The sequence below is a fragment of the Plectrocnemia conspersa genome, unplaced genomic scaffold, assembly GCF_051122295.1.
Source record: "Plectrocnemia conspersa isolate PC_06_02 unplaced genomic scaffold, ASM5112229v1 ptg000012l, whole genome shotgun sequence".
Lineage (NCBI taxonomy): Eukaryota > Metazoa > Arthropoda > Insecta > Trichoptera > Polycentropodidae > Plectrocnemia > Plectrocnemia conspersa.
The window spans coordinates 14,770,796-14,788,251 of NW_028277176.1; the positions used below are offsets into that span (position 1 = coordinate 14,770,796).

Consider the following 17,456-nt stretch of genomic DNA (forward strand, 5'->3'; position numbering starts at 1 on the left):
GTATATTAATTAAACATTTCATGAGTTCAAATATTCTTAAAAAGTTAACATAGAAATATGAATATAAAAACGAAAGGCAATACATTTTAAAATACAATATACAGTAGACCCCCAATAACACGGTAAATTGGGGACGTGTAGTTGGGGAACTAGAAAATACTCGTACAATGTTTTGCAATACGTAAGTACGAATCAGGCGCGTGTGGTGAGATATATTATTTTTGGTCCGCTCACGCATAAAGTAACGGGCATCCGAATAGCACGTCCTCAATTTACCGTGTTATTGGGGGTTCTACTGTATAATAGATACAAAATTATTACTCTGGCACGAATTAAAGCTTAAAATTATAACTTTTATATATATTATATATTACATAATAATGCAAATAAATGCTTTTCCAATAATATGAAAATAAATATTTTCGTTCAATACTGATAATAAAAATTGACTACTGTGCAATGCAATAATATAAAATATAAGTAACTAATAATGTTTTCATTCACTAATTAAATTAAGAATTTGCCAAAGTAATGATTTTTTATAGTTCTGAAAACAGAAATTCAATAAGCGCAGGTTACCACACATTGTACTGCACTCAATTCCGGGTTCTTTGATTATACATTATTATATTTAAAATGTTTTTTTCGGTAATTAAATTAATAATGTGCTTTTATTTAATTAAGTATGTGTATTGTATTATAATAAAGCAAATCCCTAATGCTGATATATTGATGTATAATTACATTTTTTGCATTCAAAAATAAAAATATAAGGCACGTGTGCGACTAGTTTTCTTATAATTTCAGCTCAACAAATTTGCCATTTGCCAATTGATATCAATAATGAAACATAAAAATGCAAAAATGATGAAATTAAAGACCAGACAGCTAAAAGGCTAATCATTTCACGAGTGTTATATTCATTTTGACCCCAATATGATATTAATGCGCAATAAGATGCATTGACGAAAGAAATTGTTTTGAAATATGAATCTATATTGCCTCATGCAAAGTCATTTTTTAATTAATATTAATCTTATTACTGATAAGTTAAAATCCGATAATATCATTAAATAAACATCTGCATTCCAATGAGTTTATGCAGCAGTGTATATTTGACTAATATGTATAAAAAGCTACACTCCTCTCTTTAAAATCGTGGATATACAGACAGAAGAGAAAGGTCTTTCTGTATGTTCTTTCTTAATAAAATAAATAATATGGGATGACAATGTTGGATGTTAAAGTTTAGTTTCTGGTTTGTTGTGTCACAATCGTCACCTAGTAGTTATAAATAATAAGTCATTTAATTTTACAATGTCGGTCCGGGCTCATAAATTAATCCATCATTGGAATCCTGTATGATCCAGACCTTGTATGCAATTGATGAATGTATTCAAGGTCTGGTTTATGTAATGAGTACATATCATGTTACAAATGTATGAAGTTGTATTTGAATTATGCATCAAAACGTTCATCTTATTAAAACTAGTATTGTACTCTTTAAAAATTAACTACGTAAGAACTGCTCTTTGTAAGAATTGCTCGAATATTATTAATCTGTTTAAAACTATGACGCGTGAGATTATGGTTGTATATGCAAGACATAATTGGGTTGAATTATAAATAATTTATGAGAAAAATATACATAGGTAAAAAGCTATACATTATAGTTTTGAGTGTTTTTTTTCAAATGAATACGCTCGCATTACTGGAAAATGGTTTGAATATGTATAACCAGCAAGTAAATAACAAGTTATCAGCAATTTTAAATGACTATTTTGTACATGTACACAGAGTGTACATCGCCGGATTTTTTTGTACCGTAGGGGAAAAGTTCAAGAAAAAAATTTGTTTTGATTAGCGAATTTAAAAAAAATGGTTAATTCTATTGAATCTATTGAACAAAATATAAAAACATTTATAGTAAAATCATGTCCATTAAAAGGATGATATTTGTTGATAATGCTAGTTGTTTGCCAGTTATTGTATATAGAAATATTTTAAGACCACTAACATGTGCTTCAAGCTCTTGAGAACAACGTCGGGTAGATGTTGTAAACATTAAATATTTTCCTGGATACGACCTAAGCGGGGTGGGGTCGTCCACTCCGTGCAAGATCCTTGACGGACCCTTGTTCCTGGAAACGCTGAACCAATGTCAATATCACTGGTTTTGAAGGAGAACTTATTTGATGCAGATTATGTGTGTATGTTTTACTTTACATATTATAAAAGAAGCATTACTCCGGAGTGATATTATATTTTTAAATGATAAAGTGACTTTTGACCCAGATATAAATTAAAAACAATTTTTCTACTTTATTAGATTCCGTTGTAAACTTTTGCAGTTTTCTTGCGTGTCCAGAAATGCCTATTTATGGATGCATGTATGTTTTCGATAAGGTTCAGGGTTCTCCACTCGCATATCCCACACAATTCCCAAGAAGACACGAAGGAGCCAATTGACCCTAGCACGACGTGCTGCACATGTAACCTGAGTTAGATTGGTTCATTAGCGAACAATTACTTAATGGCGACCGATCCCTCCTGCCATTATCCTCTCATAATAGTTTCCCACATAATCATTGTGCTGGATTGACCCTGAATTGTATCGTCAAAATATATAAGGAATAATGAAATGAGTCAAGGCCAGGTGTGGAGTAAGGTCGGGTGATTCATCATATCTCAGGTATTAATAATGCTATCAAATAATTCTTACTTACACTACATTGTTGTAATTAGCTTTAATTGTACAAGGTTTTGTACATATTGTACAAAGCCATATTTTTCACAAAAAATATGGCTTTGTTAAAAATGTTATGTGTACACAAAATAATTTAATTGAATTTTTCTGGATTTTATTTCAGCAAATTTATTAATTACATCATTCTAATTAGTATTCCAACGATATTATATCTAATCGAAATTTTGGATAAATTATTGATATTAAATAATATTATAAGGTAGTTTAACAGTAGGATAAAGAATATTGAGAAATATCGGATAGCAACATTCAGTTGACTCAATTAATCTAAAACATGATAAGAAAGTCTTTAGAGGTTTAGAACATTTATCAGATGCTAGTTAATTTGCAATCCGATTATTCATATTCAGTCAAATCGAACAACTCACATGACGAATTAATGAATTATTTTGCTGTAACCAAGCTTCTTCAGCTAAATAAACGACTACATCACAATCATTGTCACGCGATCGTCGTGAAAGATAGTATCCCAAATATAAATAGATAAAAAATATTTATACGGTTTGATCGACATTAACCTCAATCTTCATACGTACTAAGTATATATTACATGTTCACGTTTAAGACCTAGTTCAGTCAAATCTAACGTATTTGTGCATTAAATCGAAAGCAATGATAATGTTTATGTATTATAAAAGGAAAAACTCACTTTTTGGCCTCGGAGCCCGTCGATGGGAATTCAAAATTTGAAGATTTCATTTCGAAGATTGTTTTATGATTGCTTATCTAATTTAATCAATGTATTCTTCTAATCCTCAACACATTATGTATATATTTAATTTTCATAGTTATAACACACCTAGTTAATTTGCAATCCGATTATATATATTCAGTCAAATGTCGAATTAATGAAAATTATTGTCGCGTAGCAAAATTTTATTATTAAATAATAATTATTTAAAACTGTTGTCACGGTACTGTCGGCCATCTTGTTTTATATTTGAATGCTTTTTTTTCATTGGTCGAAACAACAGAATGCATTACCGGCGCCTCGGAAAGCAATGAAGCAAATTCAATTTTTATTATTATTTATTATTATAATTAAATATATTTCCTTTGTTTACGTGTTACACCGTTCATACAAAGCGATACAAAGGTATTTAATTATTTTTTTCGGTAACTGCTTATGACATAGATTTTTTAATGAAGTTAATATTTTTTTATGAAATAATATGTTGAATAAGGCTGGTTAACAATCTTAGCTGAGATACTTACAAAGGCAATTTTTTTAGAAAAGTTTTATAGAATTCAGATTAAAACTATGGCAGTTATATAAAATAATAAATTGGTAACTAAATTTAGTCATAGATAAATAGTTCTAATCTAATGCTTAATTTCGATTTTATCGATTTTAGTTACATATTATTGAAAAAAATAAATATTAGTAATAGATCGTTAACTTTGAAACATGTCTGGTTATTATGTCCAAGTCATTAAAAAAAGACCTCCGTGAAGACTCATTTGTGTTACTTTTATCATTCTGTTGATATCACCTGTTTTTACCGTGTTTCTAGAAATACAAATAAAATACAATATTATCGCTTAGATGCTTATATGATACAAATATGATAACTTTTATCCAGTACAAATAATTCAATGTGAGTGATTTAACGTGTTTTGCAGTCTTCGAATGGGAAGTAGAGATCTAAGATCTTCTGAGGTATCCTTGATCAGTTGGATCAATGACGATGACCAAAAAAAGAAGGAAAAAAAGAGTACAAATGTATTAAAACTTTAGTATTGTGTATTTTTTGGCCAAGTAGAAAGTATGCTTTAAATTGTCTTTTATCATGTGAACATTTATCAACATCATAGTAATCCAAAAGAAAATATGCTTTCTAAATTTTCATCTGATTAGAGTAGCGTCGTTTCGTCAGTTGTGCGACACGTTTACTTTTAATAGCCGATAGGAGAAGCATAGAGTGTTCCACAAAGCATTTAATTTTTTAACTTACCTTCTGTGTTCTTGAACTTATTTTTACACATTTTTGTATGTATCTTTTATAATTATTACATCTCTCATTCGTAGTATAGATAAATATCAGATTTTCTGATAAAGTAATATCATACAAATTTTGATGAAAATATATTATGTACTGATTATGATTGTGGGTATATAAATTGTGTTGATTTCTAATCTTTTTTTATATAAATATTTATCACAAGAATAAAAATACATGAAAATATATTCAATATTAATCAAGCGTTGCTGATTAATAACCATTTTATAGTTTACAAGAGTAGTGATAAAAAACATAAGATAGATTAAGAAGAAATTATAAAAAATATTTTACAAAGTATAATAAATATATTAATAAAATTTAAGAGCTTAAGACAATTAATAACTATTTACCTAACTGAATATTTGAAGCTACTAAATATCATATATAAAATTATGCTTCTAAAGCATAATGTGTGTAGGCATTTTATATTTATTCTTAAATTTAAGTTTAATCTTGTCATATCCCGTAATAGTATTTTTCGGTATGATTGTGGCTATATATGGATAAAGCTTTGTAGGGTTAGTATAAAAATATGTGTAATATATTATTTTTATCGCATTATTTTGAACGACCTTAGAAAAAATTAAATTACTGATGTATTAATGCGCTATTCATATAGTAAACTAATATGTTTTCTTGTTAAAACGCTTTTTATGTTGAATATCGGTTTTAGGGCCGCAATGGTAGCAAGCCTTTGGTCTCGATTTGGATGTTTGGTGAATTTAATCTTGGAGTCTAAATGTATAACCCTGTTATTTGCTGCTCGCCCTCTATTTAATGCAGTTTTATTTCATATCTTTATTTTTATATGTCTAATTTATTGTATATTACATATGTGATTTTTATTAAATATCTGATATTTAATATTTTCTGATAATCATAGAAATATATCCTTTATTTGCAAATAAAATTTTATTTGTCGACTCTATAGTTTTATTAACCATCCTGTGACAAAGCGTTCAACTGTAATGTTTGTTCGTTGAACAGTCAGTCGATCATCTCTGACTATAATGTTGTTACATCATGACTGTAAGTGAATTTTCACGTTTTTCTCTTATATATTAATATATTTTATTGCTAACAATAGTTAAAAAAAATCTGCAATCAAACAATTAACAGATCCTAGTTAAACATTTCTGCCAAAAAACCCAAAGAGTTACATAAACAGACAACATACTTAATATATTATTAATATATTTCAATATTATTTTCGCTGCACAGCTTCAAAAGCTCGTTAAAAAAGTAAACAAAAACCGAATAAAAAAATATCACTTCCTCTAATATTTTTTAAAGGGATTATCTATCTAATATTCGGATATTTCGTAAACTATTGATAATATCAATATCAGCAATTATTTCACAATTTGTTAAGCAATAAATCGATACTCAAAAGTGTTATCAATTCTGCAAAATCTTATCAAACTTCAACTTTATAGAAGAATATTTAGTTTATAGATAAAATATGTTAGTAATAACGCTTTGGCCAATGCACTTAAACGTCTATTAGCCAATTTAAATTTTGATTAAAATACATATATACATTCAATATACCTATGAGCTATGATGTCTGAGACGGTAAGTAATTATTTTCAATAAAAAATACTGCCTCATATATGTACTAATATACTTTACTTCCTCATATATCCACAACCTCCCAATATTGTTTATCTAAAGAATTTTACCTTCTGTTTATTTTTAATGTAAATAATATAAAAAAACATATAGATACATAAATATATAATAATGTACTAGATATTTGTAAACATAAATGTTTAGATTTAAATTTAGATTTTTTATTAAACCGAATTATTTGGGGTAATTTATTTTCTTCTTCCGCGAAGTTTTTTTTTATACTTTGATGTTAAACTACTATTTGCATTTCCTTGAAAAAGTTATGCGCAATAAATAGTCAATATTTAATCAGTTGTGTAGTATCATATGTTTTTAAACAAATTGTAACGCACAAGATGCAATTAGCAACGCTGCAGATTTTTTTTATACATTTTACTTATCGGGACCATCCATTGTCGTTGCGTTGACGTTAGTTGTTAGCCTTCTTCTTACGGTGCTCTCGTGTTATATGTAATGTATATTTGGTATATATTATATGTAAAAATTGGATGTAATTAAAATTGTAAAAACACGTATATTTTTACGAAATAATCATTATAATAATAATCAAAATCTAAAAAATCTAGCAAAAAACTCTAAAAAATTCTTAGATATTATTTACAAAAATAATATCTAAGAATTAAGTTGAAAACCTCTGTATGCGAAGATCATTCTCGTTCCATGTAAAAAATCTGACTGGCAACACACCAGCAAAAAGTTCAACGTTTGACTGTATTGGTTAATTGATATTCAATTTTATTGATAGAATATTTATTTTTGTTATTCTGATAATTACTTATATATTATCATTATCTAATTTAATATGTAAATATATCGCGGATGAATACATACATCTTAATATTTTATTAGGAATATTTATAAAGATATTCACACAGTGGTGTGGCGAAAGGGGGGGGGGTCGGCCCCCCCATTGGTGGTATTTTATGTTAATTAAATATAAATTACTAAAATTATCTTGCCTTTTTTCTTAACAAACCCCCCCTCCCCTTGATAAAATCCTGGCTACACCACTGTATTCACATATTAATATGACATGTACACTCGGTGTACATTACAGTAAAATAATGAAGTTTCGTTAAAATATTTATAAAAATCACTCAAATTTATTAAAAATCAGAATTTTTCTTGGCAAAATAATGTGTATACAGATTGATTTCCATTAATTCCGAAATAATCTTAAAGCAAATTGCAGTAAAACGATTGGAAATTACTTTAACAGGAAAACTAGGGTCTGTATCGAATATATTCAGCGAGTAGGTACGCCTGTATTGTACATACATTTGCCAAATATCACAATTTCGAATCTACCGTTATGCTGTTGCACACGGAAAAGGGTTTATATTTGACAAAAAGAGTCTGATACCGTCCCGAATCGTAGGAATTTGTCAAAGAATCGACAACTACAAGGACCGCTGGACTTCTCCCGATTATTAAAAATAAATAAAAGCCAGATCACTACCATCAGGAACATCAGAACTTACCACAGAATCACCACTTCGTTTTCCACTTGGATCAAGTTGAGCTGCGCCGAATCTATAGGAGTTCAATTTGATATTCAATACAAGTTTAAAATTACGAGGAGAAAAATATTACGGAAAGAACAGATATTAATAAATATAATTATTGTTCGGCCATATTTTAAACTTGTGTGATTTAGAAATAATAAAAATAAACTCGTGTATGGTTAAGGTTCCGCATAAATTATTATTATATTTAAATTAATGATTAATTTGTCGTGCAGTTAGAATATGTTTATAAATTTTACTTTTCCAAACAAAAGTTAATAAATAGGAAATTTAAAAAATGGTTAGCTGTCAAGTTTATTTAATAAATTTACACGGGTGGTAGCTTTTTTAGATTTATGTAATAGTAACATATTTAGACTTTCCTATATTTTACAGATTATTGTTATATTATATGTTTTTATTAATAATATATATCAGCAGTTTGACATGTGTTTTTTTTTGTGATAATACAGGGGATCCCCGAAGTAAAGCATAAGTGTGTTTGCTCGAAGCAAGCTGGGAAAATTTTACTATTCTAGGTAAAAAAATCCCTTCGATCTTGTCCATACCTAAAAGTAAATTATTCAATAACTTAAAATCTATATCATTTCTAAATGACCATCCGCATACATTCCAATCGCTAACGCATTCCTCGTCATTCGTAAATATACCATTTTTATTAACATTTAACTTCATCTCTAGCCGAGTGCTAATGGGCACTAATGTGATATTTTTTAATAATAGCACATTTTTATAAATAAAAAATAGTGTCTGCTGTCGGGGTCCAAATCCGTGGCTTCTGGGCTACTAGTCTAGACCTTACGGACTACGCTATTCCGACCTAAAATATAATATAATAAAATTAAAGAATTAAACGGGTTTAAAATAATAAGATCGAGCAAATATAATATCGTTACGATATTTTGTAACAAACACACACTCATATGTTTTTACGACTTGATTGATATATTTCACCATCGTTATCAGTTGTTAGTGGAACTACTGATTCTGGATATTCATTCATTTCTTACATTTATCTTATCATTACCAATTTGTAACTTTTACATTAATAAAAAACGACTACACAACGCTATGTTTTAGCACAGTGAAACAAAAGTAGACCAATTATCACATTTAAATATGTTAATCATAACCTAGCAACCAACATTTTCAACACTTTATATTGTTTAAAAAAATTCTGAGAATATTAGTGTTTGACGTATTTGAAGCCACAATCACGACAATTTGCGATAAATAATTTTAAGCAGTAGTTCTTAATAGTTTATTAATTTTAATAATAATTAAAATATTTCTAAAAAAATGGTGTTCACGAGGTATGAAACTATTAAGTGACATCTTATCTGTTTACGACTGGAACTTACTGATTAAAGATACAAGAGATTGTGTCTTATTTTGGTTTATATATGAAATATTTTTACCGCGTCTTTCTTTTCAGTTACTTGATCCATTCAAATTACTGAGTAAGCAGTTGAAGGTCAATCCGAATAAACCTTCAATAGACGACATCATCTTCAAATTACACTACAGAGCAACATTCATCTTACTATTCGTTTGTACTGTTTTGGTAACACAAAGGCAATACATTGGAGAGCACATCAAATGCATAACTGATAAAGGAGTGCCAGAAAATGTCATAAATACATTTTGCTTTTTCTCGACTACATTCACAGCTGTAAGTATTTTTTTAAATATTTTTCACAAAAACCATTAATAGGATTATTAATAATTTATTATACTTTCTTACTTCATCAGGTTAAGTATCTTAACGAGTCTTCAATAGCCAAAGGATATCTTCCACATCCAGGAGTCGGACCTGTAACTGAGGAAGAAGAAATTATTTATCACGCTTATTATCAATGGGTACCTTTCGTGCTGCTACTTCAAGCTATTGCGTTTTACATTCCACATTATATTTGGAAGAGTATAGAAAGTTAGTTTTTAAGCACTTATTCTTCCAAGTAGTTTGTTGATGATAGACGAATAACTTTTATCTTATTTTTTGTTAGACGGAAGATTGCAAACTTTAGTTTCTGGTTTGGGATATGTTTTTATGCCATTCAAGAGCGACGAAAAGGCACACGGACTCAGTTTTATATCTGAAGAAAAGCTAAAACAGAGAATCGAATTATTGAAAGAGGAATTCATCTCAAGGTAAGATTGAATAAAATATAATCAATCGAACAATAACTAATGATTAATAACAAACACGTTTTATATAGATTGCACTATTCTAAAAAATGGTCTACCGATTTGGTTATGTGCGAAATGTTAAATCTGGTGAACTTAATCGTGCAAATATACTTAACTGACTTGTTCCTGGGTGGCCAGTTTATGAGTATGGGTTCTCAAGTTTGGAATACAGAAGACTGGGACGCTTATATAGATCCTCTGGATGTCATCTTTCCAAAAGTATGCTTATTTTTGTATTTATTTTGAAACTGTGACTTTATTTTATCATGATCAATTAGGTAACAAAGTGCAAGTTTCATAAATACGGTCCTAGTGGGACAATTCAAAACCATGATGCTCTTTGTGTGATGGCACTAAACGTGATACACGAAAAGATATATACAATTTTGTGGTTTTGGTACACTATGCTGTTCATTTTTACTGTTGGCGGTAAGATTTTAAAATTAATTAAGACAGTGACAATTTTTTTGTGGATTTGTTACTGATCTGATTATGCTTTGAGTGCTTTATAAATCAATTGTCTTTTAAGGTCTGCTGTTCAGATTAATCATCCTAATTATGCACTCAAGATCTCACGGGTTCAATGAATTTATGTTCTCCTACGCGTGTCCAGGCAAATTGGATATAAAGGATCTTACGACAGTGACGAACCGATGCTATTTCGGAGATTGGCTTTTTCTGTATTTCTTGGCTAAAAATATGAATTCCTATACGTTCAGGTGAATAAATTTGCTAAAAAATGTTTTAACAGACTAGATATTATATTACTTGATACTGTGGAGGATTTTATATTTTGTTGAGTTTCTTGGAAAGTCTATCTTATTTTTATTAGTAAATATGGAATTTACTATTTAAACTACCTTATATTTTTTTGATAAAACATATTTTTATTCAGAAATCTGTTCATGAAAATTGCTGAAAAATTAGACGAAAGAGGAAACGAAGAACCAATTGCCAACATGTCTGACGAGGAAGCTCATTTTTTTGAACCAGATGAGAAAAGGCAAAATAATATTGATTCGCATGAAATTTAATTGTATTTTAATGTTATATGAATTTGTATTAAGTATTGTTAATTTCTTGTATATAATAATAAACTATTTTTTATTACATATTTTTAATAATTTCACAAACTGATGTAATGCAGTGTTGCAATTTTTGATTCTATAAGATTATCTTAGTTCAACCATTTGTTCTCATATGTTTGAAATGAATTCTACTACTCGTTATTACACTAGAGACTAGACGGTAAGATTGACATTTTTTGTGCATTTATTAAAAACTCGTCAGCCAACTTCTTTGTTCGGAGATCAGCTCTTCTGCATCACGTTCGTCTTAGGAACGACTACTTGTTCTTGAATTCAACAGGTAAAGTTCACTACAGTGTGTTGACCTTTGAAAGAAGGGGAAAATGTTGCACGGTGTTTGCTCAGGTATTCGTTTCTTACCTGACAGCGCCTCTCAACGCGTGGGTGAAAGAAAAAATATGTAAATAATTTATTTATTAATTTAAAAAATATATACATACATACAATATATCATTATAAAACGCATATTCTTCTTCTTACCAATTTCTGAAATTATAATATGATTAATATTTTTATTTCACTCATTGATAAAAGATAAGATAAAACAATATTTTCAATATAGTTGGTTAAATAATTATTGTCATAGACAAATTAAAATGACATGGCTTCAGAAAAAGTTTTAAAAGCACTGAAGAAACATCGTGCAACGTCTACTGCTGCATTTTTTCTCACGGAATCTTCAAACTATGCGCATATTCTTCTTTTTCTTATTGTTAAAAAAGTAAAACAATATTTAGACACTTCTGACAGTGCTTGTCAATCTTTGAATGCGCAATTTTTCAGCGAAATTCAACATTTCGCACGTGATTTGGATACTAATGCTATTCATACGAAATATATAAGAAACGTGATTTAATTTTTAGCGACGACTACAATTTTGATTGTATTATGCAAATTTAAATTTTAGTGATGATTTGTGAATATAAAATAAAGATACAGATTTGTCTTGGGTTGTAATGATAATAAATATTATAAAGTAGCCCAGAAATTAAGCTAATTAGTAATGAGATTTTAGCTATAATTTATATTATATATTATATTTGTTATTTTTATTGATGTTAATTATAATAAAACAATAAACATACTAATCGCCGTATAACACATACAATTAATGGCGAATAAAATAATAAATTTCTTATAAATGCCTTTAAAATACGTAAATATATTTACTAATTAATTTGATATTTTTTTTAGTAATCGTAGAAGTTAAAATGTGCATTAAAATAATAAAATAATACAAGTTATATATTAACACTAGATTTATAAATAGCACATTCTTTAGTTTTATAAAATACAACAATATTATTCTCACACGTAATAATCAATGAGGCGAATTTTTGAACATTTTTTTAAGTTAATAATAACTCGGATTAGATAACCACATTTTAAATTTAATTATTTATAATAACTTAAATTCTCTGTAGATTTTTATGTAATTATGCTATTATATTGTAACAATTAAGACTGTTCTTAAAATATGACACGCTAATTAAACTTCAAGCATATCGGTAAAATAATTTAATTAAAACTAGTTATTTCCTGGTTTACCTGCTAATTTACATTATTTTAGAAGTGTGAAGTCTATATATATATATCTAAATTTGCCTTGAAATAAAAATACAAATATGATATAACATTTTTCTCATTCGTCATAAATTCTTTACTAATTTTGGCAAATTGATTTTCATTGAAATATCAATTTGCACATATTACTTAAATGAGAGTTTAATTAAACTAATTAATTATGGCTCTATACGTTCCTCCATTATTTATACAATAATTTAGGAAGACTGTTTCTGTATACATAAGCTGTTATAAAGTTCCTGAACTTAAATTAAAATGAAGCGATCAGTCTTTCCGATGAATCTACAGTTTACTGGTTATCATTTACTTGACTTTCATGTATGCATTTTTTTAATGGTTGAATTTTTAAGAACAGCAACCTTTACAACATTTTTACTAAGCGCATGAAATAATGGGTAGAAAAGTCATTATATGTTATTTTTGCCCATTATAATTTTTACCAGAGGCACAAATCAATAACCCCCACGTAAAAGCAGCTAACTAATTTTTTTAAATTAAAAAAATATATATAATTAATACATATGGTGTGATTTATTAGGTATTATTTATAACAGCACTGTGCAACTGGCGACCCGCGAACCAATTTTTGTTTTTAAAATGAAATTTAAAAAAATGAGCTAAAATAAACAAATAAAAATATCCAAGATGATTTTTTAACTCTCACTAGCATATGTAAAACGAACAAAAATTCCTTGAAGATCTTTTTTTTCAGCTCCAAACAGCAAAAGATTTTTTGACCCCCGAAATGTTTTCGAAATTCAGGTGTCAGTATCGGGCGTCGATGTCGAATGCGGAAGAGTCAATGTAGCAGGCGGTCGAGTCGATTTAGAGTAGTCCTTGTAGAAGTATAAGCAGTAGTCATTGAAGTGGTGATATTGTAGAATAACAAATATTTGTAGAAGTCCTTGTTGTTTCCTCTCGAAATGGGTGTGTGTGTGTGTGACTATGTCAGTCTCTATGCGTATCTGTTCTCTTCTCTGTGCCTTCTCTGTTACTTAGCACTCAATTTCTTTGATGTTCGATACTGAAGACTAAATACAAGAAGGAAGCGATTGGGCGGAGACAAGGTTGATCGTAATTTAACATACAGTATTTCTGTCTGCTTATACGTATCTCAATAGAATGAAATGACAAATCGAAGCTGAATGAAATTTTTGTATTGAAACTATTTAATCATATTCAATTTTATCAGTAGTTATATTGTGCAAGTGTGCAGTATGTAGTTCCGTGGCTTCGCACACTTGACTAATTATTTACTGACTCGTATTTAAGATCGTTTATCACAAAATCAACATTCATTGATTCCGTAACACTTTTTCCAAATACTCGCACAGGGATATATGTATGTTTACGTGACTCAGTGCCCGTATCTGGTGAAAGTTGAATCGAACAGACTATAGACTAGACATGTGAACTTGAACTTCTTCGAAACGAGGGGGATGAACACTCGCGTTTTATTTCATCATACACATACATATGTATACAGCATGTACGTTCTTTAAAATTGTACGTAGATTTATACATTCATCAGCAGCAATGAATTTAATGGGCATAGAATGCGGTCAAATCGTTTATTGAACACACATGCATGCACACATGGCGCTATTGTAGTTATAGACGAATTGTTATGAACAGTTTCGAAACATGTAGTGGTGTAACAAGAGCAGTTTGATCCACAGGTTGAGTAAAAATGAGTATTATTTTGAAGGAAATACTGTTTGTACTTCGATGATACAGGTGACATCGACACCTGGGACGGTGTACAACTTACCTGGAATATCTTCTAGTAAAGATCGAGTATATATACATTATAATTCAGGCATTTAGAAGACGAAGATGTGGACAAAACAACGGATTCAACAGGTGGTTACGTTGCAAGCCTATCTTTCAAATTTTAGCTTCCATAATATTTTATATGTAATGTATTTACGACCCTTTAATATTGTTAATCTAAAACAGTAGATATACAACTATATTTCGTAAAGCTACAGATAATGGCCAATAAATTACATAATTCATTGATTCTTGATAATCAATGATGACAATATAATTACGCCAGATTACCATTAATAACTATTTAATGTATGACGTAAGACATTCGAGTCCAATATTCTATGAAAAAATATTTGAAATATTATAAGGTAATTTAATGCATCATTATAATTTTCTTATTTAATTCTTTGTATTGTTTTTCTAAAAAATTCACGCCATTACACCTACTCCTGTAGCATAATACAATAATAAACTATTTGTTTAAACATTAGTGAAGATGTGATAAGTGATAAGATATCTGAAAATGCTTAAAGAATATGGCAGTATGTCTAAAAAAAATACTACTGTATAACGAAGGTCTAATTGATGATGTTAGTATGAAAAAAACGTGGGAATAAATTCCATAAAAATATTGGATTCTTAGGAAAAATAAATCATATTGCAATACTTTTTTAGGTTTTAGCCGAAAAAACTATAGAATTTTCATAATATAATACCTAAAAATATGTATTTTTATATGTAGTATGTTTAAGAAACTTGTAATTAAAAATAATACGTAATTCAAATATATTGTGCATGTTTTACAATACAATAATTAAATATCAAATTTCGCTCATGGTCAAAATTTGGCCATTGATGTTAAAAAAATCGCTTTAGAAGTTAATATAGTTTAAATTAAAGTATTATTTTTTAAATTAGCATTTATATTCTAAAATCGTATTTTACTAATTTATTCGATTTTTTTTCGAATAAGAGGTAACATTTCAATAAAAATTTATGTAATATATATTCTGTTCATTAGTTTAGTATTAATACAATTTATTTTAAATGTTTGGCCATAAAACCAAAATTATCACATATAAGCAAAGTAAATCATGACATTCAAATTTAAATAGACAAATGTAGATGGCAGCACGTGCTAATTCGACTCGCGTGCTTTTTAAATCGTGCATTGTTTTCGCTTCCCCTCCATACTTTATGAATTAATCAATTAAAACCTATACAGATGGTTGATCTACTTGACCTAGACTGCTTGACCTATAAATATCTCTAGATCAAGTATATTGATAAAGTCACCGAAAATTGCATGATTGTCATTTGGATGTCTATTGCAAAAATCATGTGCTGTATGTATCTTTGTAATAAAATGACATATTTGAGTCTTAAAACCACATTTAATGGCCATGTCATTAGACAATAAGTCATAAAACAAGATGTAGCGGCCATGTAAAAAAAATATTTCCAATAGTTTTAATCGTTATTTTTTTAATATACGCACAATTTTAAAATCAGGGGTAGCACCATTTGCGTTCATAACTACCCTTCGCGAGCAAGATGCGCGACGCGCATGCGCCGCACGCGCCATGGAGGGGAGGCCGCCATGTTTGTAATTCCGTTACCGGGACATTTATACAGGGGCTTGTAACCTTTTTGTGTGATGCTTAACTCTACAAGTAATCATATGTATAAACGAGTTTTCTACACTGGCGTGACGTTACGAAGTAAATAATATACCACATTACAATGAATGACCTTCATCGAATATATGCATACCGATGCATAATGTTGATTATAAATATTTACATTTATTGATGGTACTAAATTAACATAAAACGGAACGAGTATTCCTTGAGCGATAAAAAAGTGAAATGATTTATTCTTCGATTGTTATGCAGGAATTGACATGAAAATATGATGAAATTTAATTACGCAATTATTTAACTATACCAAAACTAGTTTTACATTTAAAATAAACAATTTTATCAAAAATATTTCGTAAATAACTATCTCTAGATCAAGGTTAACTATAATTTCCCGAATAAACTAGAAACGCGCGTCATATATGTAACGTAAATATAATTATTATCGTAACGGACTTAGTAAACAAAAATTAAGATTTCTCGTTTGACGCATGCTTTATTTTTGCCTAACGTCTGGTTATATAATTGGCAAATGAAACATTATTAGGCACTTTTATGCACAAATAAGTATTTTAAATTAAATAAGTAATGAATAACGTTGTGGCAAGAATATTAATATTAAATATTTACTATGACTTTGCAACGAAAGCAATCGGTTACACTAAAACAAATATTTTAAAATACTACTCACAAATTTAAAAAACAGGGGAGTTAATATATGGAGAGACTAAATATATTTATCAAGTCTGTCCACCATCTGTTAATGAAATTAAGCAAAGCCACAATTATATTTATCCTTTTTAGAACAGTTCATTCGAATAAACAACGAAGGCATTGATTTAGTTAAAAATCAAGTGGTTTTAAAACGGAGTATATTAACATTAGAAAATATCTCAAATATTTTCATTCATATTGAGCGTATCTGGCTGCTTTGTAAAGAAATAAGTTAATTTATATTTAAAAAAAAAAAATTATGCCATTCAATATCATATTTTACTAACAGAGGGGACATCGAAAAAGTTTCATTACACTTATGCTTATACACTCTCTATATAAACTATTTTTTGAAATTAACCGATCATTTGGTATCGGTTTTAGTTGAAAATTGTTGTGATGTTCAATTTAATATTTATATTTAAGGATATTTTCCACGATACACTTGCATATTTATTTATATTATATTATTACAATACATAAGTGGCAAAATTAAATATTCTGTCAAAAAAACCAGGTATCAATTCATCAATACATTT

General features: G+C 28.7%; 1 protein-coding gene across 2 annotated transcripts in view; it reads left to right on the plus strand.

Annotated features, from left to right (window-relative positions):
* LOC148228338 (innexin inx7-like) overlaps positions 1-11,228 on the plus strand; it is a 30,377-nt gene extending 19,149 nt beyond the window's left edge. Inside the window, exons 1-8 of one of the 2 annotated variants that reach the window (XM_088199317.1) lie at positions 5,723-5,799; positions 9,364-9,600; positions 9,681-9,858; positions 9,935-10,079; positions 10,148-10,337; positions 10,397-10,547; positions 10,648-10,837; positions 11,014-11,228. In XM_088199317.1, the coding sequence (XP_088055443.1) occupies positions 5,794-5,799; positions 9,364-9,600; positions 9,681-9,858; positions 9,935-10,079; positions 10,148-10,337; positions 10,397-10,547; positions 10,648-10,837; positions 11,014-11,152 (1,236 nt within the window). In that variant the 5' untranslated portion in view covers positions 5,723-5,793 and the 3' untranslated portion in view covers positions 11,153-11,228. Of the gene's footprint in view, positions 1-5,722; positions 5,800-9,363; positions 9,601-9,680; positions 9,859-9,934; positions 10,080-10,147; positions 10,338-10,396; positions 10,548-10,647; positions 10,838-11,013 lie in introns of those variants that run through there. The other variant, XM_088199318.1, reaches the window with a different exon arrangement.
* The last annotated feature ends 6,228 nt before the right edge of the window (positions 11,229-17,456 follow it).